Source organism: Macrosteles quadrilineatus, unplaced genomic scaffold, assembly GCF_028750875.1.
Source record: "Macrosteles quadrilineatus isolate MER2022 unplaced genomic scaffold, UCM_ALF_1.0 Scaffold_8__2_contigs__length_117827958, whole genome shotgun sequence".
Taxonomy (NCBI): Eukaryota; Metazoa; Arthropoda; class Insecta; order Hemiptera; family Cicadellidae; genus Macrosteles; species Macrosteles quadrilineatus.
The window spans coordinates 30,374,674-30,402,564 of NW_026542601.1; the positions used below are offsets into that span (position 1 = coordinate 30,374,674).

The 27,891-nt window shown below is 33.3% G+C and overlaps 1 protein-coding gene across 2 annotated transcripts; it reads left to right on the plus strand.

The window, feature by feature from the left end:
- The first annotated feature begins 1,331 nt into the window (after positions 1 to 1,331).
- Positions 1,332 to 26,262, plus strand: LOC129001573 (uncharacterized). 2 transcript variants are annotated; one of them, XM_054428915.1, is made up of 6 exons: positions 1,332 to 1,365; positions 18,422 to 18,496; positions 19,143 to 19,230; positions 20,316 to 20,389; positions 21,234 to 21,387; positions 24,189 to 26,262. In XM_054428915.1, the coding sequence occupies exons 2-6, from the start codon at positions 18,422 to 18,424 to the stop codon at positions 24,287 to 24,289; spliced, it is 492 nt and encodes a 163-aa protein (XP_054284890.1). In that variant the 5' UTR covers positions 1,332 to 1,365; the 3' UTR covers positions 24,290 to 26,262. The 2 variants fall into 2 exon arrangements, with proteins under 2 accessions (XP_054284890.1, XP_054284889.1); XM_054428914.1 differs by lacking the exon at positions 1,332 to 1,365 and adding an exon at positions 8,307 to 8,421.
- The last annotated feature ends 1,629 nt before the right edge of the window (positions 26,263 to 27,891 follow it).

The window sequence follows — 27,891 nt, forward strand, 5'->3', positions numbered from 1 at the left end:
AGGCGAAGGTAACAGATTCGAAACCCGTCTGGGCCAAAAACTTTTTTCTCGTTTTTTTCTTCAAAATTTGTGTTTATTAACTATTTAATCAATTTACTAAACTTATAATTAAGCTTTTCATACTAAATCTATATTATTTTGTGTTTTTTATGTTCAGGTCCAGACCACACTTTATCCCAGGGACATCCCATAGTAGTCCCATATGTCCTGAGAATGTCCTGAGGACTACCCTGGGATGACCTCGGATGTCCCACGGATATGCGTGTGAGCTTATGCGTAGGACATCCCCGGGCGGGGACATTAGGCATTCCTGTGGATATCCTGTGATATCCCAAGTTGACCATCAGACCACTATGGGATATCTTGCATATCCTGTCGCAATATCCGTGGGATGTCCTGAGGAGAAAGTGTGCTGTCTGGGACCCTTACTACTAACTCTCTGAAGGATGGCACAAAACTGTTGAGAAATACCGAATTTGAAAAATATTACATGAGTCAAGCTAATAGGAGGGCATTCCACTGAGATTCCACGAGAACGCCCCTCTGCAGACCATGGAGGTTGGTACAGTATTTGTAGTTCTGCAACCTAGCGTCTTGGGCGAATAAAACTATTTTTGAATATTACAGTTTTACAGTATTATATTAGTATTTGATCACCTCTAGTTTAATTAAAAGCGTCGAACAGATCATATAAAATGCAGTGTTATATAAGTGGTAAATGAACATGAAACTTGTTCCTTAGTGGTAAATAATTATTCAGAATAATTATATTTCAGAATAATTATAAAGTAAATATATTCTCAAGAGACGGAATAAATACTTATAAAGTAAATAAATACTCTAACAGTCGCAACACTAAAAACTTATATTAACATAAAAATAAATCCTAAAATATAAATACGAAAGGGCAAATCAATCACTTATTTTTCCAATCAACGTATTATTGTGAAAGAAATTAAAAGGTTAAGACAGAAATGGGAATTTTAAGTCTCCCGTTTCTCCCCGTCTACCTGAGGAATCCGCCGTGGCAGTTTCAGTGTTTCTAGCCCTCTCAAAAACACCCTTATAATCCTCACTAATTGCCGTGGCAGTTTCAGTATGGAGCATGGTCGTAAAACGTCGTGGCAGTTTCGGTGTCCCCGAATAAAATTCCGTGTAGATCATTATAAATCTTCCGGGAGTAGAATCTTCATAACCTAGGCTATGTTTCGCACTCCGCGGCAAACCGGTTTTGTTGCATTGTTGGAGAGAAGAAGAAGTCGCGTAGGAGTGCGACCTACAACCAGTGACGTCACGACTCACGACGTAGACCGTTCGTAATTCAGTCTGTGCTAGGCCTTGGCAAAGAACGGATAGCCATACAAGGTAATGTACAAACAGCTGATTATTAAATCAGCTGTTTATATTAATTGTCTATACAGTTGTGTAGTTTTCGATACGAATGTAGCGTGCATTTCTTCTGTTGGATAAAACCCGTGCTCTAAGATAATCGGTGAATGTATACTGTAGTATGGGAGGCTCATTTCGACTCTTAACATTTTTTTTTTTGAATGGATACAAATGTCGTGGATTCCAAATAAACCGTTGCTAAATAATTGGATACCAATAAAACAATCTACCTAAAAACGCAATACAAAAACGCAGTATTTAGCACTAAAAGTCTTTTCGTGCTTTTCTGTGATTATGAACACAATTTTATTTTTTGTTATCAGCTGAAAATGGAATGGATTTATGTTAAGCCACGTGAACAAAATAAAAATTTAGGAGTACCTACAGTACTTTTAATGTTTGTTTCCATGGAGACCGATCAATATTCAACTTCCTCAAGCATCTATTCTAAGAACTTTGGAAGTCCGAAATAAACCTTAGCTCGAAATTAAAATGATGAGAATGAGCTTAATCATGCATACGTATAATGTGCTATAACTATAACATGTTATCCATCAATATCACTTTAATTAGTCCGGTGGTTTTTGTGTGCAGTGGAAAGTCGGACTTCATTTGAAAAAGTATGGATTGTATTTTAAAATGTTCTATAGAGTTGTTCTACTATTCCAAACCTTCAAAACCAAAATTTAACGAGTTTTTGGTTGAATTAAAATTGTTTTAAACATGTTGTACAACTGAGCAGTCGTTACATTTTTTTAACTTAATACATGATTGTGTCTTTTTACTACAGTTGTGCAATACAAGTGGAATATGTAGTGTCCTGTTTTGTAGCAGTGAACTTATAAATTTGAACAAATCCAAAGCAGTTTTGTCGTTGGTAGTGTCTAGTAGTCCGTCTGGGAATGTTTCGAATCAATAGTCATTTTGTTAATCATATTTCTATGAAATTGACACACGAAAATCTGATTGAGTAGGCATTGGCGTCACTGTTTCTGCTATGCCGTGACACGTGTTAAAAGTCTAACAATTAACTAACACTTGCTTTCCAAGGTCAGTTATCAGTTATGTTAACACAGAGCGTCGGTGGCAGAGCAAAAATTTCTCGTACTCTGTATTTAAAGTTCATTGTTTATGAAAAACCTAAATAATTACTCCAATAATTTCATTTATTCGTAAATATAATATGTAGTAAATATTTCTGTGGCCACAGAGATCGTTCAACATTTTTTTCGAAAGTTCCAACCACTGACGTTTGAATACTGAAGTTGTAAATGTCACGTTTATTCGGTTCAAATGTAGCATTTTTTTCCTTTGACTGATCCAAGCGAATGATATAAATCAATGGCATTAATGCAAATAACTATTATGCAGCTCAGATTCAAGACTACATTACTAATCACAAAAAATACATATTCAATTGAATATAGGTACCCCACAAGTAATCTTGACTAAAACACAATTTGTTTATGTTTTTTTTTATTTGTCAGTGAAAGCCTTCAATAGCAAAAATGTTTACTTCGATTGAACAAGAAATAACATGGTTTCCTGATGAAGATTCAAGTTACTTTAATTGATCTCCCTTTCGAGAAGTTAACCTTAATTGGTTGACATTTATAAATGTCACCGCCATTGTTGTCTTTTGTAAGTAGATGAACTCTTTTGTCGATAACAGGTGGAGTGATCTGATCCTTGTAAATTTGTCACTAAGACTAGTGGTTTCTTCAGGGTCATTTTATAGAAGCCAAATGACCAAGGACAGCCGGGTCCAGTTTCGAGTTAACAAAAAACTTCCGACGTTACCCGGAATTGCAGCACAATCGTGTAATTGTTGGCCTATTCGTAGCGACAACTAACACCACACATCTATTTATAAAGCCAACGCCATTTGGATTTTTGGATTAATAATTGATTTTAGAAAATAACATAAACGTTTAGCCAAACATTCGTAAGGCGGCAACTATATCCACGCATCTTCTTAAACAGCCATTTAAAATGTTAGATTAACAATTGATTGACATAAACGTTGAGCCAAATATGCAGACTACTTTATTTACATAGCTATTGTTGTATTGTTGACGAATCAGCTGTTTTAGTAGCTATTGTTCTTGCCCAGTCATGTCTGGAAATCTGATTCAGGTTGTTAACCTTATAAAATCGTAGAGTTTTGATTTAGTAAGCAACAGCTGTTCTACTTAAACTAAAGTTAGTTAAGTATTAAGGTTAGGTTATATTATAAAAAATACAGCTATTTAATTGGCGTTGTCGTATTTTATACGAATTGAAAAGTTAACTTGGAATAACTTGTATTAGAGATATTGACAAATTAATGTATTGCAATAGTATTTTTTTAGGTACAAATAATTATTAGCCTATATATTGGCCTTTTTGACCTTAAAATTTAGTATTACATTAACTTACATTAATTTGGAACGGTTGATTCAAAAACTGTTTGGTTGCGATTCCCGTACTATATATCATATAAATGCACTACGAATGCTTATTGTAAAAAATACTAGTAACAGTAAAAAAATACCCCCGCCGCAGCAAACCTGCAGACTAAGCGAATTTCAACTTGTCTGATTACATTTTCACTAAAATATTTCCATAAATAAGACGTATTTATTCCCTATTTAAATAACATTAGAATTAACGAGTGCTTAGGTTTGCTGCTACGGGGAAGGTAAAACGTGTTTTTTGACCATACGTCAATAGTATATGATGAAATAAATAAATTTGCCAAATTTTATCAATATATATCCATAAACAAGTAAACTACGACAATTTTAATTTTCTCCATAAGAATAACATGGGAATTTTAAATTACACTATTTTTGAATTTTCTCCGTGACCGTTAGGGATATTTTGAAACCTTTTAAACTTTTACAACGAATTGGGAAGCTGTTTGTAAACTGTTAAATGCCCTCTGGTATGATTACAAAAGACTTTAACACAGGCTGTATCATTTACCCTAATTAAAAGGATAACATGTGATCGACATCTGTGCACCGAGGTGTAAGAGGATACGAAACATATTTGCTCCAGTTTCTAGAACAGGATGCAAATGCTACTTGCAGTATCCAAAGTCAATGGAGTACACGTAAGTCACGTGAAATTGGCATCTTTATGTTACTTTGAACGTGACTTCGTGACCAATGCACTGGACGAAAATACGATTATTATTGTTATGACTACAAGCTCGCGGTTTACAGAACATCTGCTTCAACTATATTACAAATTACATTTGCCCGTAATTATGCTGAAGGTTGTGTTTGTTTAGATTAAGTTGGGAACCACTCACTGATAGTAAACTCTGCGAGTCGGAGTAGTGAAAACGGATTACAAAAAATAAACTATTTACATCATACATGATCACCAATATTTTCAGACGTCGATGAGTCATTGTAATTTTAAAATAAACTATACCTTAAACCGTAGATTAAACATTTCACTACCTATATTGATAGAACTATGTAGACATTACATCCCCCATGTTAAAGTCGTCGCCAATTTTCACAATGGTCGTTGCTGAAATAATCCGACAGATTGCACTGATTCAAATTACTGATTGAATTCTATCAAACACGCGGACTTTTAACATCTTATAAAAAGTTTATTGTAAGTTATATGGCATTTGTATATCACGTCAACTAACCCAATAAGGTAGAAATTTTAATTTTAGTCACTAGTGCTCCCTGTTATTGGCTCATTCAACTATTCAACCATGTTATTTTTTATCCTTGTCCATTCAGGATGGGATGCATACTCCAGTTTCAGTATGCAATCAAATTAAATACACTCCATTGTATCATTCTTATAGATTAACTTAAGTTTTCCTGAAGACTATTTTCAAACACGTCTACTACTAGAAATCTTCAAGAACTAAAATGCAACTACCAAACAAAAAGGTAACTTAAAAAGTAACTGGATTACAATAGTAAACGTCTACTACTGTACATTGAGGGCTGAGTTAGTAAAACGTATTGTTAAATACCTACGCATGTCTTTAATTTGTTGAGTCACTTTTGAGGGATTTGCTGACTTTACCTTATTCATATATTGTTTTAAATTTTAATAACGTCAACATCCTCAATTAGGACCTATTAGGATTGTGTTTGTTGTAAACTGAAGCTTGTCCTTTGCTATCATAACCGAAGAGGAAAGAGGTGAATGAGTGTATCTTGAAACTACACTCTGTAATAAGAGAGAGGCATTTAATCGGCTTATGTAAATCCATAACTAACTTTTAATTATTAAATTAACTACGCCCCACGTAAATACGGATGATTTTCATTAGAATACAGGGTACGAGGATTACAAGTCCATCTAGTGTTCGAAGACAATACTTAAACATAGTTAGTCTTTGGAGAAATCGTGAAAAGGTTCTTAGAATTTTGAGTCACAATTTGTTTCGTTCAATGAGAAAGGTTCTGAGAAAGGACTATGCCAGGTGTTCAAAAGGTTTCAGAAATAGCGAAACATTACAATATTTCTGGAACTGTAATCCTTGAATGAACCTAGTATAAAGTAAAATTGCTATATTTATCACGCAGATGTAATAGTACCCCAATTTGGCCAGGTTTAATAGTATGTAAGAGATGTTTATATTATCAACCACTACCCATGAATTTTAGAATGAAAGAGTATCCCAACTCTTGATATCTATCTACATCTTGAATCTGTCTACTCTTAAATCAATGATTTTAGGTAAACTCATTTAGTTTCTGGAATATATTTATTTCAGCATTAGATAGACAGAGATTTGTTTTGCATTGGACTACATCTAAATAAGCCATACTGTTTACTAAGCCTTATCAGTGATTAAGTTTTAATCAAACCGCTGATAATGTGAAGCATAAAACATGTAAACAAAGAAAGTATTTCAACAATAATTATTGCAGAATTATTATTATTTTGACATGTGATATCATTGCACTGGTATCATGACAAGGTTATCATGTATGGCAAAAATTGGATCAGTTTCTTACACAAAAAATATCCCACTCGGAAATCCCTTTTTTTATCTCACAGTTTGGGGTAAAATCCTTAACATCGGATCCATATTGAATCTTGAGTCAACGCATACCGGTACCTATTATCTCTAATTTCGTTTCGTCCTTCAAACGGCCAACCCATCTCAAATCGGGATTTGGTCCCCAGAGTCAAAGTAAACAGTGGAATGAAACGGAAAGAGAGAAACGTGTTTCTGCTTTTCTGTCTTTCAGAGAGAAGTAGAAGAACCAAGTTGACCTATTGTATATTCAAGGTCGAGGGCAAAGCAAGGAGAGGTGATGTCATCTACTGCTGTTCCACAAACTTGTGGCGAACTGCTTACTGTTTGTTTCCCATTTAGATGGTGTTATTTAGCGATTGTGAGCAACTTATTACTCCCTGGGGGTGTGGAAGTTAAAATGTTTTGTCAATTGCTTCAGCATTGATGATTCACGATTGTATCGAGATTAACATGAACCAGTTGAAGTGTTTCCTCAATTAGCTTTATTTTAATTTTATTATTTTTATTGTCTAATTTGCATGTATTTGTAAACCTTCTACGTTATGAGTTAAGAATCCTGACGCTAATTATTGAGCAATGCATAGGTCTATTGAATCAAAATACAGTGTGCTGTTTCGTTGCCAAGAGGGACAGGTTAAGTACCCATAATGCTATTCGTCATGGATATCAACTATTTATGATATCTAGTCAAAACGTCGACGTTTATAACAAGACCACAATTTTCACTCCTCTCCTACGAATAACGTAAAAATGATATTAGTAGGGAAACGCAGATGGATAAAGAAATAAAACTGTATACTTCAGAATAAAATGGGGCACATCTTTGCAAATTCGACGGAATCTATTGTGAAAGGATGTAACAGGGGGGTAATGTCAGTGTTATCTGTTATTATAAAGGTCATCGGTCGATAGTCAAGGTCACTAGGTCAGCAACGCCCTTCCTGGGTCTTTAAGGTCATCTGAGGGTTGTAATTTTCGGCAAATCTTGGAATCAATTTATAAATCTTACCAATTTATGCGTTATTTTATAGTACGGCACCTTATGTTCATTGATGGGTCTAGTGGTTAGAAAGCGTGGATATCTTACCGATTTACTTTGGAAAGTCGTCATTTTAAATCACCAAAGTTGATGATACAAACTACTTTTGATTTTTCCACGTTAGTTGGAAATCTGTCTTCCTACTCAATCCTATAAGGGGGTTTTCTGTAACACCCCTTTTCCAGCCGACCAACTTAACCGATTTTTGTTCAATTGAGTTGTTATTTTAAAGTTCATGATCTATCCCACCTGTGACACGTGAAAATGTAGTTTACTTTAGGGCTTCGCCCCCTCACGTTTAATTGATTTCCAGAGTTCATTAAAAAAAAAAATAATTGTTAATTGTAATGCAACGGCTGTTCCTTCAGATGAATGTTAATGAATGACATTAATTCATTCAGTAACATTTATTAACTTGTTTAACCACAGCAGATTGTAAATAAGAGATTAAACAGTTTATGCAAATATATTTGAAATATTTTACAGCTATGAACTGATTGTGACCTAATAACTATTCTAAACAAACATCGGCCTAATCATGAAAAGGTAAATAGCAATGGATTATTTTTGCCTCGGAAACAAGTTTTTGATTCTTATAATCAATGATTCTAAGCCGCGAAATTTGCGCACGGGTCCCCTCGTTTAATTTAATATTCAAAATCATGCGCGTAATCATCTGAAATGTCTAAAAATGTACTAATCTAAAATTATAGAAATTTTTACTCTTGAGTTGGTTAATTTCATAAACACTCTCACGCTATTGGTTTAATCGTCCGCATGAAGGCTCTCTATTGGCCCTTCGTTTGGCCTATTTCCCACAACAGCTGATTTAAGTTATTTTAGCGGGTGAACGAATTTAAACTATGACGTCACCGTCTAAAAATCCGTTCAGTCTGTGCGTACGCGAGCTGGTGCGCGAACTCTTTGTAAAAGTGAACAAAGTTTGAATCTTGTTAGGAAAATGTCACAAGCTATTAAAAGGGTAGGTAATGTAATTTACAGCTCTGATGGAGTAATTTTGCATAGTGCTTATCTGTAAACGTTCTATTAATCATCTAAATCAATTTGTGAAATGAAAACTTTTAGTTTGAAAGGAAATATTTTCTCAAGATCGTTTTAGGGATTGAAAGAATTATTGCTATCACCTATGACACATCCTTAATTACTTATATAAAAAATGGGCACTGAACTTGAGTTCTTGGCTATGGTTTCACACTGACTGGATTACTTTGACTAAACTTAACAAAAAGAAAGCTTGTGTGTTTAAGAGTTTCATACTATTATTAGGATTTTTACGTTCTATTTTGGGGTTTTGCCCAAGACCCAATGTGTGTTTAAAGATGGAAAGTATGTTACTATAAGGACACCATGGAAACAAAATAAAACGTAAAATGGTTACTTTTGGTTTGTTTACTATAAGCAATGCTATAGGTTTGTTTCCAAAAATATTATTTAGTACTGTGTTTTACACCGGATTAAATCGAGCAAATATTGGATTTGATAAGCATTTTTTGATACTGTATCTGTAATTATTTTCGTGCAATAGTAAAACGAATGTTACAGAGAGAATTAAATTCTTCCTTTCTCACCCCTTTGCGAAACACGAGAAAACGAATTGTTGTTGGTACCTAAGCATTTTGATTTATTTGTAAAATAATTTAACAAACTCGTAAGTAGTCTATGTCAGTAAAAAAAAAAGATTATAGAATTGTAAACAATACTGATGATTCACTTTGACAACAAGAACAATTAGTTTAAATACTTTAAATCGAGTTAAATATTGTCGTCCAATGATCTGACATTCTTTTAGGATAAGGACATACACGTGGTCAAAGCCGCAAAATATAAGGATAGATAGTTACAGATAATTTAAATTAGTTATACAAACCTTTAGGAGAAATCAGGCTTTCATAAAAACCGCTCCCCCATGTTATTCTTATGTAGAATAAATAAACTGTTGTAGTTTGCTCGTTTATGAATATATTTTTATCAAATTTGGCAATTTTAAATAATATTGATTCATGCGATTGTTTACAACTGTTTACAAAAACGGATTTTTACTCCCAAAGAGAGAGAGAGAGAGTAAAAATGCTACTTTAGACCCACAACCTATGTATTAAAATGGCTGTTTTTGCTGCAGTATAACGAAAAAATTGATTTGTGAATAATTGTAGGATTTGAACACCGAGTTCCAGGACGTTTCTCACGCTCCAACTCCAACCCACTTCCTCCTTTCTTTTTAGGAACCAAAGGAAGGATGAAGTAAAACCGCATCGACCACGCTATTCAGTTTCAAAACACGTTACTTTAACCTCAAACCCAAACATAGCCAGACCCATTGTTGCGTAAAGAACCGATAAAGCTTGTGGTGAAGACTTAACTCAGACGACCATCATCTTAAAATGTTTTGTCAACACAAACATTATTTTTGTACCAATAACTCGTAAATACCAATACTTTTCACGTTACTAAATTATAAGTTGTAAAGTTATTAATAAATCTTTTAACCTAGCTATTTGAAATTTCATTTCTCTCAGAGTAGGTAGTCCAAAGTAATATTAGCCTACTCTGCTCAATTTCTTTTTATATGTAGGCATACACAATGGAGCTACAACAAACTAAAGGAATATATTAAATTTATTAAAATTGCCGGTCACACACTATAGAAGTTTACTTTTAAAAAACAATCAAATTGATAAAGGTCTAGTTCGTTGGTCATGAACGGCACATGATAAATTATAAAGATAGTTTTCCACTCTATGCAGTCGGGCCGTCAGCAAAACCCGTAGATAAAACCATATAAAACATACGACCCTTGTGTTAATTAGTCTATGGCAAAACTATGCGCATGTACCTCACATTGGAATGCATTCTAAGTTACATAAAAGAAATCCCTGCTGCTCCAGTTTTGTTAAAGGGTTGATCATTATTTCACTAACACGTTCAAGTACATAAAAAAATATATTTTTTGATAGATTTAATACGAGAAAATGATAGCCTACATAAATATTTTTACGTGCATATGGTGTATACAAATTATTCTAACAAATAGTTGTGTAATCAAAGTATATACAAATTTACAAAAAATCGAGAACATTTTACCAAGTTAACTTAAAACTATGTATCGAATTTGTAATCAATAATTATTTGCTCGATATGAATACCAAGCCAGAAAATTATTTGTGAACGTGTCTCTGGAATCACAAGTAATAATATTTTCTTAACATTTCCCGAGGCAAAATTTGCCATAGTTGCATTTGTTGAGAGGAGGACAGTGAACTAAACAACTTAAGGTTCATTTACTTTATCCAAACGTCTTTGACCGCCTGCAACACTGTCAGTTCGGTGGTCTGTGGTCCAAGGACAGATGATTGTTGAGGTTAAATTTAGCGGTTCAGTTTGCCAACATCTCATCTCTTTAAAACAGCTCTTATTTATCAAATCCCCCCCTCTCTTTCACAACTCATCCTATGTTGCAAGGGACTGTGTCTTACAAACCTACACTATAATAAATAACCCCGCCGCAGCAAACCTGCCGACTAAGCGAATTCCATTTGTCTGAATTGATTTTCAGTTAAATATATCTATATATATAACTAGCTGTGTGCCCGTTCTACGCACGGGGATCTTTATAGTAGTCAGTTGAAACCTTCTTATATTAAGATTAAGAACAGCAGTTAGTTTGCATATTTGCAGATATGCTGGCAAAACTATTATATATAAACCTTCGCAAATACAGTATCTGACAGTTCAAGCCAAAATAAATGCTTCGCAATTAAATGTCACCCGGATCGTTATGGTCCATATGTCCAATGATTAAACTAAAAAATGTTTTATAGATCCATGAAGCGTAGCCCTAAAGTAGGCCTATAATTGAAAGTTACTTTCCACATCGGTTAACTTAAACGTATTTAAAGTACTACCTCAACCTCACCATTTAACACTTTATTCCGGTTGACATTTTCAGTATCAAAGGTGCTCTTGTCCATTCCGTGAAATATTGAGAAATAAGGACATTAATGCGTTACCAACAGACATACACACAACAATCCAAAAAAGGCCACGAACTATTGATACATAAACAATATAAAGGCGTAAACAATTCATGATGGTTTGCCCAACAAATGTTTTACTCAAATAGGTTATCATTTTCTTAGCATACCGGGTAAGCTAAGATTTGGAATCCAGACAGAAAAAGCAAAACTTATACAGAGTTAAGACATCACTTAAATTGAATACGGACGGCTCTAATAAATAAGGTGCAACACCAACGATAACTAATTTGTAAACTACAGTGATGTGTTGGTACCTACGTAAAAATTATTCTAGCAGCTACCAACGGTTCTAAGGAAAAGAACCAGTACCTATGTAAGAACCTACCTAAGAACTATAGTACATCCGACCAATTAAATACATTAATATCTAGTCCCGAGGTTATTGATCTCTTGCTTTTGGATTTTCTCGTAAAAAGTTATAGCGTAAACTTATCGGTGTCAGTTTGAAAAAAAAACAACCTTACCCAAACAACTTTTTGTTATTTAATAGATTACGCATTCTCTAAACAATTACAATTGATTAGTATATCTATTAACATTAGAAGGAAATGTGACGAAAATCACACAATGTTGGGGTTTTGGTCATTTGTAATTATATTTCTTAAGTAGGTAGGCCATGTATTCTATGGAAAAGTACCGGTATCAAGGATCGTCGTCAAAAAGGTTGTTATGAATAAATATGTAGGCTTACGTACCCAAGATATGAGCTATGGGCCTATTGGCTGTATGGTCCAGCGATTGCATCACACGGTGAGTAGAAACAGAAAGTGACACATTGGAAAAGCGAGTTTAGCACTTCCTCTGTTAAACCTCTGTTACAATCACCCACTGCAGTTGTGATTTTTTACTTTACACTTTACACAACCGCCATTGAAGCGCCGTCAATGAGTGGAAACCTTTTTTGTAAGCTATTGGCGACGATCATTTCAGTGTCCAGCCCTATACAACACTGATTCAAGGTCTTCTTTCTGGTTGTCAAAACTCAAGAAACATTTTATACTCAAAGAATTTCTGGTTCCGATTTGGACGATGTCTAGTTATTTAATTTCATTTACGGTTACACTATTAGACTATATTATTGCACTTGCGATTAATTAAATCCGTTATGTAAGAAAAACGTTTTTAATCTCACTTGGTTGGAATTTGCTTTCAAAACGTGATTCGAAATGGTTGCGGTATTTGTAAACAACATTTGTAAACATATCATTGACAGCTAGAAAAAATAATCTTGATCCGAACAGCTGTTCGTTGTGATAAAAATTGAACGAAAATTTGACAAAAATCGCACAAAACTGCATTTTTGAACGTCCGTAATTTTATTTACAAAGTAGTGAGGCTATATTTAAATCACTAAAGACACTCTCGCCAATCCAGTGAATACATTAAAATGACTTGGATCTTGATAGGTACTCTGGCTTTCCCGGAGAAGATTGCGTAAAATGCCATCTTGAGTGTTACAGACAAAGGGAAAGACAGACAGACAGAAATAGAGATAAGACTCGTTTCTGCTTCTTTAATGTATAAAACGTAAAAATAACCTAAAAGTATATAATTCTGAGCAAAGTACAGACAAAACTCTAATTTTATTTATATAGATTCCGTAAGTCAAATTTTTGTAAAGAAATTGTGAGTGACTGGATGGCCGTAGAAGGATGGGAGGGGTCTTATTTTAAAGGTCTTGACGTGAATTTTGAGGGAAAACTATTCATTTTTCTTATTTTTTTTACCATAAATTCGCAACAGAATAAAATTTTTCCCATTAAAACAACATGGGGTTTAATTTGTTTACATCTTTTGAAATTAAAACAGCTGTGCCACAGATTTGAAAACAGTGATCAATACACGCATTTGGTTTACTTTTAGCCAGTCAACTATGAAATGTATACTATAATAAAACTGAAATATTGAAGATTAGTCGGAAAAACGTCTGCATTCTTTGTTTATATTTAAATCATATACTCAAGTTTCATTTTTTCATGCTTTTACGTTATTGTCGTGTTAAAGGAATAAACGACATAGAATAAATATTCTGTATAAATAATCAAAGAGTCGAAATTAAATCTAACTTCTGTTTTGTTTTTATTTTTAAATCATATGTTCAAGTTTATTTTAAATGATGTTGTTTTCTTTATATTTCTACACATTTTAAGGTTAAGGTTGTGTAAATATATACAACTAAAATAACCTATAAATGTTATTGGTTCTAAAATGGTGTATTTGCATTCCTTCGTAAGTAAATTTTTTTAGTGCAGTGAATATACAACGTAGAGTAATCATATTCGATCATACTTTTATAAAATCACCAGGGATTCAAGATGTTTTGGTATGTAGGCTGCTGGATATACAGGGTGAGTTTCTACTTAGCGTGTTAACTTCGCCAGTAGGTTCTACTCACTAAAAGGAACAAAAAATGTTCTATAAACCCATGTCCGGTTTTCAACCGTTTGGCTGTAATAGGGGATTTTGTGTTTTTCTTATTTTATTAGACTTTGCTCCACAATTTATGTAATAAAAACTTAACCAATTACTTTAGAGAGTTATAGTTAAAATCATTGAAAAGAATATTAAATTTGCTATAAATCAAAGGTTTCATTCAACAATTATACCATTACATAGTCCACGTTATATCCAAAATAAAGTAAAAATGTCATTAAATTAATTAATTAAGAAAACTTTCATGAGCCCACTTTGATACATAAACCTGCATTTATGCAATGTTGAAATGCATAAAAAACTTGGCCATTTAATAATCTTTCAAATGATATGCTATTCAATACTATTATTGATATAAACCAGTGATAAATTACTAATAAACTACAATAAAACATGGTTTACAGATTTTGTTTTTGCGCAGTTTTACTGTTAATAATAATTACTGTATACTCCATGTTGTATTTTATTAAACAATGTGATAAAATTTGTACATTATTTTAACTTTTAAATATTTATTAGAATTATCTGAATTGATAAAATGTATAAACTTTTTCACATTTTCAAAGATATAGTGTGTTTGATTCTTAAATGCTGTATAATTAGTTTTACCTTGGGCTTGATTAAGTCAGCTTTTATTGATTTGTCATCTATAGCTAGATAACTCAGCTGCTTGAACATACCTTAATTGTTAAGTAATTTGCTGTTTTAACTTTATATTTCCAAGTCAATAAGGAGTTTTTCAGCATTTATTTAACTATGGAGCCTTTTACCAATCAAGAGTATGCCAATATAATTATTATTAACAGTAAAAACTGTGTCAAAACAAAATCTGTAAACCGTGTTTTATTGAAGTTTATTAGTAATTTCTCACTGGCTCATATCAATAATAGTATTGAATAGCATATCATTTGAAAGATTATTAAATGGCCAAGTTTTTTATGCATTTCAATATTGCATAGATGAAGGTTTATGTATCAAAGTGGACTCATGAAAATTATCGTAATTAATTAATTTAATGACATTTTTACTTTATTTTGGATATAACGTGGACTATGTAATGGTATAATTGTTGAATGAAACCTTTGATTTATAGCAAATTTAATATTCTTTTCAATGATTTTAACTATAACTCTCTAAAGTAATTGGTTAGGTATATATTACATAAATTGTGGAGCAAAGTCTAATAAAATAAGAAAAACACAAAATCCCCTATTACAGCCAAACGGTTGAAAATCGGACATGGGTTTATAGGAACTTTTTAGTTCCTTTTAGTGAGTAGAACCTACTGGCGAAGTTAACACGGTCAGTAGAAACTCACCCTGTATATTCTTTTCATTATAAGTACTGTAATTAATATGAACGCCAGGGGAATACCACAAAGGCGGGGAACTGTTCATAGGAATGACAGTGCGCGTAGGAGAGCAAGATTAGATAATGACGAACTTAATCAAGATATGTTACAACCCCTTTTTAGGAGACCCATGGTAGACGAGAGAAATGTAAAGATCCATGATGCAGGATTACTGGACCAAGAGTGCTTCAATGTAGTGCTCTTCATTTTAGAGAAGAACTAACGAATAATCATTTTATGACATGTTGCCATAACGGACTTATTAACCTTCCTCAGTCAAAAACTAATGTAGAACTTAAAAGTTTGTTTGAAGAGAGCCCACAACTGTATAAATGCATTCGACAATGCAACAGTGCGATGGCTTTTGCTTATTTTTCAGCCAGTAAGAAAGATATTCCAGGAAAAGGACCATACTGTTTCAAAATTCAAGGACAGATTTATCGTTCAATCTCAGATTTGCTGCCTCAACATGATGAAGACCCCGTGTATGGCCAATTGTACATTATTGACACATTAACAGCAACAGAAATTCGTCAAAGGCGTCGAGAAAATAGTGACTTAAAACCTGAAATATTGTCAAAACTAGCTGAAATTCTATTAGAAAATCCATTTGCACAAATTTACAAAGGAGCTTCGGAAGAAATGGTTGTACAAGGTGACAGTGAATTAGAACTTAGGTTTGTAGACAGGATAAATATGGATCGTCGTAGGTATAATAAGCCTACTGCAGATGAAATTGCAGGCGTCTTCAATTCATCTGAAGGCGAACCTCCAATGAATTTTTAAAATTCCAAACAGGGAAGCTTTTATTTATCCTCATTAACCACAAGACCAAAGCTACCTTAGTAAACCAGTATTTATTCACAAACAATGATATGTTTGCTGCCTTTTCATGTTAAACCACTGGAGTGATTCAAATTATTTATTGAAAATGACATCAACAAAAGCAAACAAAGAAGAACAACAAACTGGTTTTTACACAAAAGATATGGTGTAGGGATGCCTATTCCGACACATAGATAATGTTATTCTGAGTTTGTTTAAATACCGGTATTGCAAAAAGTTGTTTTACATTTGAGCTTTTTAGGGACTTATGTCCCTACAAGCCACTAGTTTTAATAACATTAGGTTTAACGAGTACCTAGGTTTGCTGCTACAAGGAAACTAATAAAGTGTGTTTTTGAGTAAAATATTGATAGCTTAGTACAAAATAAATAAATTTGCCAAGTTTGATCAAAATATATTCATAAACAAGCAAACTACAACATTTGACAATATTCTCCATAAGAATAACATGGGAATTTTAAATTTACAATTTTTTAATTTTCTACGTTACTAATAATGGAACAAAAATACTTTTATATACTAAATTAATTTTTTTTTAAGCTCTTTAAAAATGTCTGAAGAGAAATCGGGAAATTTTGTGTTTTGAGGGTCAAAAGTGAGAAAAACCAATTTTTACCCCATAAAACCCCCCGTAAAGCCCCGTTCCCATGTTCCGATCGTGCTGTTTCGCGAACTCATTCAAGTTTATTCCGCTTTACACCTTTAAACCAAATTTCATCAAAATCGGACAAAAATTACTCAAGTTATCGCGTTCACGGACGTATATATATATATATATATATATATCTAAATACTATACATCTATATATATACTAGCTGACCCGGCGAACTTCGTATCGCCTAAGTTATAGGTTTCCCCTAAGACAGACCGATGGAAAGAAAGTACCGTTACGTTTAATTTTCAAGATGATCTCGTTCGCATCGCTCAATCACGTCCTGGTTGAAGTTCGTTCGCTACGCTCACTCACCTTTGGGTTGGAGCTCGTTCGCTACGCTCACTCACCTTTAGGTTGGAGCTCGTTCGCTGCGCTCACTTGCCTTCAGGTTAGCTCGTTCGCTACGCTAACTTGCCTCCAGGTTGAAGTTCGTTCGCTACGCTCACTCACTTTTGGGTTGGAGCTCGTTCGCTACGCTCACTCACCTTTAGGTTGGAGCTCGTTCGCTGCGCTCACTTGCCTTCAGGTTAGCTCGTTCGCTACGCTAACTCGCCTCCAGGTTGAAGTTCGTTCGCTACGCTCACTCACCTTTTGGTTGCAAATTAGCTGTTGTCATAAATGTAAAAGAAATAATAGTGCTGCACCCTGTTGGTAATCCTTGTAACTTTAATGCTATTGAACATCATAGAACAGAACCAACTTGTTTAATTGAAACAGCTGTTAAGATTCATTAATTCCATTTCTCAAAAGGTTAACATGGGAAACTCCAGAGCCACTGGGGCGGAGCCCTTTTAAGAATTTCGAAACGGGAAATAGTTTACGTCCGATTCGCATACCTACAGAATTTACACACCAAATTTCATAACGATCGGTGAAGTCGTTTCGGAGGAGTTTGCAGACAAACACTGTGACACGAGAATTTTATATATTAGATACATATATAAAAATTTGAACGAATGGTGTTTTTGGTCTCTGGGGACATCAAAATGAAAAAGTAAATCGGTCCCGGGTCTAGGTCTTACCGTGCCACCTACGGTAATAGCTACTTCCCTGTAGGGAAATTCGCTAAAACTAGAGGTCGTCGAGTGGTCGAAATCTCGACCAAAAATATGTAACGTACAGACTTCTATACTTCCCCCCCTCGCTTTAAATAAAACATGTGTTTGGAATTTATTCAATTTGTTTTGATTTTCTGTTTATATTTCGTCTCCTGCATGGCAACCCATAAGGCCCATGTCATTTTTTTTTATTCATTATTTTTGTGCATATTTTTGAGTATATTTTAATTTATAAAGGGATTCTGCACATCTATAGGCAAATATCTTTTTAACAGTATGCGCCGATTTTCCCTGCAATGCAAACGAGCTGAGAACAATAAAGGTTTGAAAGAAACATGCTTTCCTATTACTGTAATATATAGATATGTTGTCCGTCTTTCCATTTTGCATAACACACTCGACTAAATAACATGAAATCCATTTGCACACCAATCTTATGTTAATTATTAATACATGCCTATCACTGATTCAATATGACTAAAAATCTTAATAATTATAAAAAAAAAATAATTGAAATGAAATGTAATGAATGAAATGAAATTAAATGAAATATTGTATACTAAAATTTATTTTTGTTTTCCAGATGCCTATGTTAAATTCCTGTTGTGGTTGTGCCTCATTGAAGGTTGGGACGATTATAAGTGGAGCCTTAGGAGTGGTAAGTTTACAAAACTTTCCACTTTTATTTTTAACTTATCAGAATGTTGCATACACCACTTGTTTCCTCAGTCTCAGGAATTTAAAAAATCCTACCTTTTAACCATGCTTTTGTGTTAATCCTTTGTAGATTCATCAGTACTAAATTTATTATCATTTTCATATGCTAATAACTGCTTTACATGTCCAGTTCAAGAGTCTTCTAAAGCCTTGTTTACACCACAGTATTGAACATTTATATTTTTTATTGTCAAAACATTTTGACGTTATCAACAATTTCCAGCGTAACATCAGAAATCAATTTAATTAAACAAGTTGTTAAAACACGTATACAGCACTTGTTGTACCCTGTGTTTCAACTGGAGTTAACAACCAAATATCCAAAACCCCTTGGTTGGCGTTGGTAACAAAATTTTCGAGTGCAGCAAAAATAAGTAAGTGAAGTAATTTAGCTACTTGCTGTACTATAATCAGTGCAAGGAAGGCCACTTTGTCAGGCAACGTAAGTATTTTCTTATGCAAACTATATATCCACATCCCAAGAACTACAGTGTTAATTACTTAAATCTTTTAAAATATCAAATTAGTTAACAAAATGCTGTCATGACAAATAAAGGACAACAATATAATTGGAATTTGTGATTCAGGTTATTGGAGCTGTCACACTTGTTTTCATCTTGGTCACAGATGTAAAACTGCAGACGATAGTTATTGACACACTTCCATCCGACATTGGTAAGTATCTGGGTATCAAAGGAGTATTTTTTTACCAAAGATTATCTTGCTATCAAAGATTATCTTGGTACCAAAGAGTATAATGGGTATCAAAGCGTATCATGGGTATTAAAGACTCGCAGACGATAGTTATTGACACACTTCCATCAGACATTGGTGAGTATCTGGGTATCAAAGGAGTATCTGGGTATCAAAGATTATCTTGCTATCAAAGATTATCTTGGTACCAAAGAGTATAATGGGTATCAAAGCGTATCATGGGTATTAAAGACTCGCAGACGATAGTTATTGACACACTTCCATCAGACATTGGTGAGTATCTGGGTATCAAAGGAGTATCTGGGTATCAAAGATTATCTTGCTATCAAAGATTATCTTGGCATCAAAGAGTATCTTGGCATCAAAGATTATCTTGCAATCAGAAGAGAATTTTGGTATCAAAGAGTATCTTTGGTATCAAAGGAGTATCTTTGGTATCAAAGGAGCATCTTGGTACCAAAGAGTTTCTTCGTACCAAAGAGAATCTTGGTATGAAACGTAAAACCTTATCACACCTTGGCTACTATGAGAATGGTACCTAGTTAAAATGAATATTTTGGTTACAGGATAACAGACTTAAGCATTAAACCTAATTTTTGACAATTTAGATATACTCTGTGAAGATTAAATTCTATTCCCATATATTCAAGTTGTAGTGTTGAGTGTTGACTTTTGGATTCCGAAATAGAATCCCATCCATATGTGCCAGCTGTAAACAAATTTTTCACTATAAAGTAACATCTAGTGCAATGAGCCACTAGCATTGACTATATATACCTATAGGTAGGTATTATTAGATTATAATTATTAGATACAGTAGTGACTAAAATAATATTTCCACTCTTTTTTACAGTGATATTTAATGCTATGTAAATCCTTTTAATTTTCAGATCTCAAAGTCTTTAAATTGTGGTTTTCCAAGTAGTGATGGGAAATTTTTACAGTAATACTTTTACGCCATAAGCTTACCTATCTCTAATAATAAACTTAAACAAATAATTATGGTTAATTTCTCTAATCAACCTTAATTTTTTGTTTGTTTTCAGTAAAAATAATCCTTGCCATCAACTTAGTGATGACAATGTTGATATCAGTTCTCCTTATCATTGGAGCGCTTAAGGTAAGTACAGTATTAGATGAAGATAGTTCTCAAAAATATTTTTAATTTGTTCTTTGGAACAACCAAATTAAATATCTATAAAATCTTTATAAATCAAGAATTTCTGAGTTCAGGAAACTTTGTAGAGCTTAATCAACAAACAGTTTAGTATACCGAATCCTTATAGTAAAGCTTGAGCTTAATATTTACGGAGTATTCTATTTTGTTTTGTTTACATTTATTACGCTACAAAACAATGAATAAAGAATGTTTTGACTTTGACTACTCCAAAATGAATCAGCACCTGATCAATTTGAACTATTATACTATAAAACCTTTAAAAAATTGGGTTTTCTCATTTTTGACCCTCAAAACATAAAATTTCCCAATTTCTCTCTAGACATTTTTAAAGAGCTTAAGAAAACAAATAATTTAGTATATCAAAGTGTTTTTGTACGGTTATTAGTTACGGAGAAAATTACAAAAAATGTGATTATAAAATTCCCATGTTATTCTTCTGGAGAATATTGTAAAATGTTGTAGTTTGCTTGTTTATGGATATATTTTGATTAAACTTGGCAAATTTATTTATTTTTTGCTAAGCTATTAAAATTGTACAAAAACACACTTTAAGTTTCCCTGTAGCAGCAAACCTATAGGACTCGTTAAACCCGATGTTATTTAAATAGATTTAATTGAAAATCAATTTAGGCAAATGGAAATTCGCTTAGACGGCAGGTTTGCTGCGGCGGGGGTAATTTACGATATGGGGGATGTTACGTTCAATAATCATAATAATTCCTAAACAAAAATATTACTATAAATTTACTGACAAACTTTACAATAACTTGAATCTTTTCCGCAGAGGAACCGGTTTATGATGTTGCCATGGGTTATTCTCGCCATCATGTTAGCCATTGGTCTTGCCATCTCAGTTATCTACACAGCCGTTGTTTTCTTCATGCACAAACAAGCCTTTGGAGCCTGCCTGTGGCTACTGTTCGGACTATCAAGTGTCGGTAAGTGATTTAGATTTTTGAGCTAAGATTTGTTTGGTTTCGGTAATCAATTTCGATTTTTAAGTTTACATTGGTCAATTACACGTTCAGTAATCAAACTACTGACCACAAGTAAACCTAATACATCAAACAGATTATTGTGGTCATTTTCCAATAAGGAACAAAGTTTTTACGACGTTTCGGGACTTGGAATCTGACTCCATCCTCAGGTTAGTAAAATATACTACATTACATCAAGGCTACACCCTACACAAACCCAGTTAATGCTATAAAACGCAATAAAATTCACCCACAGAACAGTAAAGTACCGGTAGTCTAACACAAATAGTGTATGAATAAAAACATAAAAGCTCTTAAATAAAACCATATGATAGTAGCACTAGCACAACAGTAGAAGTAAAAACATAGTACCGGTAGCTGTTTGATGATCCGCAATTGATAATGGGTATTGGCACTTGGCAGTGCTCGATTTGTAAAAAAAAGGTGCCGGAACCTGTAACCTGTTAATGTGGTTAGTACTTATTTATGTACCTATTTATGCCAATATTTTTATCTTTCCGAAAGAGAGGTACCGGAACTCCATTCGCTGCAAATCGAGCACTGGGTATTGACAATGAATACAAACCCTTTAAGAAGAGAATTGCTTATGGAGAATTGTCAGACTGAAAATTTGCCCCCAAAATGAACTTTGCACGGCAACCGCTACGATCGCTCGGGCGGCAGCTGCGCTACTCTATCCCTCTCTCTTTCTAAGCATATTCTTTTGTCTCACTCTCTCTCATTCAGTCAGCTGACTTGGTCGTGCGCTCGCGATGGTCTACCTAGCGGCCGCCGCGGGAACTATAGAAAATTCAAATATTCCCAGACAGATTTTTTTACAAAGGCATTGCGCTTCTTAAAGGGTTTTTATTCCTTGGTATTAGTGTCCATAATAATCAGTTAGATAATTTAAACTCACCATAACCAAAGATGAGTGTTAAACAAAGTTATAGGTACTTTTTCAGAGGTATAACAATGAATTGTCACAATTTTCCTCAGACTAGTGTAAAATCTGAATAGCATAATATAATTGTACAATTTTGCAAATTTTAAGTTTTACTTTCTTGCCTTACATCTTGTAAAGTTGAAAATTTAGACAATGATGATGAAAAGTTCTAGGACACTCATAATGTTGTGTATAAAAATAAAGATTGCAGGGAAAACTTTGAGAAATAAATGTATTTCAGACCCTTCATGCATGAGTAGTAAAATTTAGTACTGTAGTTGAAAATATTTTTGCCAATGATGAGTGTACATTAAATTTTCATTAGAACCTTTCTCTAAAATTTATTTATGGAAGTTGAAAGGCATCAGTTTGTATAGCATATTATGTTATTTTTTCTAATAAAATCAAATCCTTGACTTAACATACTGTAAGATATCTTTGTTTTCAACGTTATGGTTAGTAACAGAGGTAAGCAAAGAGAAGTAAACATGAAGTGAAGTAATCTGCAATAACCTTGGAGCAAACTTTAGTGTTATCAGAAACTTTATTGTGTTGATAGGGAAATTATGTGTGTATAAAAGAGAACTAATACACAATGACAACACAAGATAAATAAATAGTAAAAAGTTTAAAAGTTTTTAAAATTACGACTTTAGTAAATTAATAAAAATATTAATTTACAAAAACTAATGTACGGTACCAGTGATCTAATACAAAAACCCACCAAATACAAATATGTGGTATTTAGAAAGAGAACTGTTATTGATGAATAGCTGATTCCACTGATTCACTGATTAAAAAACTGGAATTTTAATAAAACCTGGTTGGATAAATCTGATTTTGATATTGTACAAAGCTACTTAACAGATTATTAACAAGGGCTTTTCAACAAGTAAGGCTTGATTTTTAGCTGGAAAAGTCTTGAGGCTTGCGGTAGACCGTTAAACACATGAAAACCATATATAGCGCAAAGTAGTTAAATACTTCAATAGTATGTTCTAGGAACATTGAGATTGAAACTATTTCTAGATACTGATTCCTTGAACCCACAGTTTGCTACTAAAGCCTACCTTAATACTACAGATACATATCAAGATATACAAATGGTAACTTTGAGGATCTGGAATTCCTTTAAAGGGTTAAATCGCTCATAAAATTAGAACAGTTCTGATTATGTCCTCATGAATACAGAAAAGCAGTGTAGTCTCAGAAACTACCCATGATCAAAGAGTTGTTTAGGCTCCAGATTAATGTACTTAAATAGTTTACAATACCTGCATAGTAATCCTTTGTTGCTGTTTTGGCAACTAGTTTCAATTCTTCTGAACCATCATCAGGCCTCAAGGTGTCAGGTAATCACTTCATTTGAAGGTCGTTAACAAACTGAGTTCAATAAATAAAACATATACGACACACGACAACATTGAACAGACACACGTTTACAAAAAATACAAAACACACCAAGGTACATTGAGAAAAAACTAACATGACTAGGTTGTAGGTAAGTCTAGACTATAACACCTTGAGGCATGATGGTTCAGAAGCAGGTATTAAGAACCCATTGTCGTTTGACTGAAGCATTGGTAAAATAAACTTTCATTTATCAAAAGTCTGACAATCAAGTAGAGATCGAAGGGTTTAGTTTCCAACCATCAAGAGCTACTGAGTTCTCTCAGAACCAAACCGAGGACTTTAGCCACTTGTCCAGATATGACTAAGGATTTAAACGTACTGAAGAAGTTCTTTGCAATCAGTCTTTTCCTAACAACCATTTGAGTATTATTCTTCCAACTCTTTAACATAAATTTTGTTTCAGCCATCTACGTGTACCTGTGGTTTGTTGTCTTCAGCTACTATCAGCTCCTTCAAGAAGAGAAAGGCAGAGGTCCTTATTCTCGACCCGCCTACAGACGCTAATCCTAACCTCTACAATTCCTCATTGCTGATTCTTCCTAATCTCAATTCTTCATTGTTCTTTCTTCTTTCCCTATTTTGTTTGCCATTAGCATACCTCCCCTTCCCTTATAGAGTAGGATCTCATCATCTGAAGGCTATGTTAAGAATTATTCTGTCTGGAGTGTGCTATGATTACTATTTATTTCTTGTACATAAACTTCTAAACCACTTTAATAAGATAAAACAATATACCAGCATTAGTAGACAATTTCTTGTCATCTGGAATTATAAACAAAGTATAAATTGTGTAAAATTTCCCCTAGAAAAACTTTAAGGCAATATGAGCACACTCAAACGTAACAATGCATAACATACATCAGAGCATGCTTTAGATTTTTTATAGGAAGAGAAGGCTCCAAAACCTCACAATCATAATATGATCATTAACAGTTATTGTTTGATTAGTTTTATATGAAGTTTAATATATTTTGTTTGATAATCTTTTTACTAGAAATGTTAAGACGAGTAAGTTATTTCAATTATATTGTTTATATGTGTTACAATTTTATTGCATATTTTATTTTGTCTTTCTTGATGATCTGTAAGCTTTTGACAATGTTAAAAGAAAGAATCTCTGTGTTGTTTTTTTTTTTACTTTATCTTTTACTTTCTTATACTATTTTCATTTAAGTCTTGCCTAATTCACTAGTCCATTTCATTATTTATTATTAGAATAGTTATATTAAGTAGTTTAGGGTTATGTTAACTAATTATAATTTAATATATCTTAACATTTTGATAACAGAAGTGTAAAACATTAATAAATATCAACAAAATAGTTACCAAATTAAATAAAAATCTACTTCAGAATACCCTACTAAAGTTAATTGCAAACATGTTTCGTAAGGGATAGAATTCAACCTTTAAGATGTAGATTATAAGGGCTTATTTACTAAAATACATTACACTGTATATTTATTTCGTCCAGTGAAGGACTTGTTAAGAGAAGATCCATTTGATTGTTTTCAGTATCTATAAGCTAATAGTCTCAAACTTTATTAGACAACAATATTCCAAACATTTTTCAAAAACGTAACTTTTCATTAGATAATGCTCTTTTTTAGAGCCATGTTGTTCCCACAGAGGATACAAGCTTGTGGGACAAACTTGCGCTTTTAGATCTGGTATTTTGGGGCGGAAATGTACTTGTAATGAGCCAGAAAGATCCTGAACACTGATGGCCACACAGCGTTTTTGTACAGCAGTTTTAGCACACAGGGTTTTACGTACAGCTTTTTTACGTGATGGCAAATGGGAAAGGAGAGCGGAAGAGAATGACAAATAGAATTTGCTGTAGACACCAGCAACTGGTGCTAGACACCACTTAAGTGGACCATTGAATGTATCCTCTGTTTCTTACTTCTATGTGTTGTTACTTAAAATTGGTTATGCTATTTATTTAATTATTGCACCACGTTCAACTCTTGCAAAATCATACTGTGTATGACTTTCTTTAAACAAAGGAATTTTTTTTTAGAAATACAGGGATTTTTAAAGAAATGTACCATGAATTCATTATAGCAATGTCTCGTGAATAATTTTTGCGCTAAGCAATGTATGTATTATAATTTATTATAGTTTTAAGTTAAATTAGATTTTGTTAATTGCATTTTAATTTGTAAGATAACACGAGTACCTTATACTTAATAGTTTTAACAGTTTTTAATTTTACAGAAATTTACTTATTGAATCTAATGTGATTCATTATGTTTTGTAATCTCTTAGATAAAATGTAGAATTGGAAATTTAATACTTGCTTGGAATGAATTGTTCAGTTATATATTTGACTAATTTTAAAACTGTACAAATCCATAAATAGTTTTTTTCTAAGCACATACAATGATTGCATTAAAAATATGTTTGATTAGAATTGTTTTTAAAGTTTTATTTTTTATAAACTGTGCCATCCACAAAATAAATTATTATTTAATCAATACATTATTTTAATTGTTTTCCTCCACCATTTGAAGACTTTCTCAGTAATCTACAATATACACTAAACCCTCAATCCTGATTGATTGTAAATTAAATTCGGTGAAGTTAATGAAAGGACAGATTAAATTAAAATAAGAAATGCAGTGGTATTCAATGGTTGTTGGACACCCCTTGTAGAAAATCCTTGGAAAAAGCTTGAACAATCTATCTATATTTCTATCCATCTACAGTAGACTCCCTCTTATCTGGACACCTTTTAACCGGACTACACTCGCCGGAAATGACATTTCTTTAACCGGACAATTTTTATCAGCAAATCGGTTTAACCAGACTAGATCGGCAGGAAGTGGGCGGTACTGAAACGACTGTTCTTGTGGGAAAGATTTGAGACCAGTGATCACGTGTCTAAATACAATGCTCTCCTAAAATTAAGTCAAATACTGTATACAGTATGCATTTAAACGGTCTGTTTTAATGAGTTTTTGGGGACGTAGGTTTAACCGGAATAATCGTTATCCGGACTGGCCTGGGTCCCGAGGAGTCCGGATAAGAGGGAGTCTACTGTATCTATCTACCTATCTATCTTATCTATCTATACTATTATAAAGAAGAGGTGGTGTCTGTCTGTCTGTGTGTTTGTATGAGCCAAACTCAAAAACTTACTACTGAACCGACTGGGCTCAAATTCGACAAAAATAAAGCTACCGCTCCGAGAATACATATATTATAGAACTATTCCTCCTTCGATATTGACCTAAGGAGGTGAGGGATTTAAAAGTAAATTGATTGGTCTTCAGGGTAACAAAGTACAATCGGACAAAGTTTAAATAATTTGATTTCACATTTCCACACAGCTGGTTGAAACATATTAAATACTGCACTGATAGTGGAACAAAAAGAGTATGAATCATAGACATAAAAAATGATGTCACTCGCCTGAATGTAAACATTATTTAAAATTAATTAAATGGAACTGTCAAACCATATGGTAACGTCATTAGTATAGTATTCTTTCATTTACGTCATTTTTTTATTTTAATGATCTATAGTGAGTCTGTTCTGATATTTGTGAAATTCTGTAATAATATTTACTAGTGTACATGTTGCTCGAATTCGAGCAATTGTAAAGTATTACAGAAGTTATTTCAAAACAGTCATATTTACAATGAGTCCACAGAGTCAACTCAAAAATTACTGGTGTGTAACTCATGGAGATACTCACGAACAGTAATCAACATTTCCTGTAAATATTTTATCATATTTCATTACCTGGTATTGCATAGTTTTTAATGTTTTCTACAAACATTTCCTGTTACAATACGAGAATGAACTGACTGATAAGTTTTTAATGGCACCAGGAGGCAAACCCATGATATCTCGTCTTGGTTTCACGTTCTGGCGCACTACAGACTAGAAACCAAAACTGGCTCACTCGTCATCTGTCAAGCCCATTTGAACTTCCAATAATCACACCTAATTATCTATTGTAGGCCAAAAACAATTCAGTAAAGTCCACTACTTCTGTGTAATGTTTTGTTCTACTTATGCATCTGGGAAAAACCTAAAAGTGTTGATACAATTTTTAGCAAGGTATATTAAAAGGTTAGTTACAGTAAACAATTTTTATT

Coding starts and splice junctions, on each gene's coding strand:
- LOC129001573 (XM_054428914.1), top strand. CDS start 8,401: ATGTCACAAGCTATTAAAAGG. Junction 8,422..18,421: donor TGTCACAAGCTATTAAAAGG/GTAGGTAATGTA, acceptor TTTGTTTTCCAG/ATGCCTATGTTAAATTCCTG. Junction 20,390..21,233: donor TTATCATTGGAGCGCTTAAG/GTAAGTACAGTA, acceptor TCTTTTCCGCAG/AGGAACCGGTTTATGATGTT.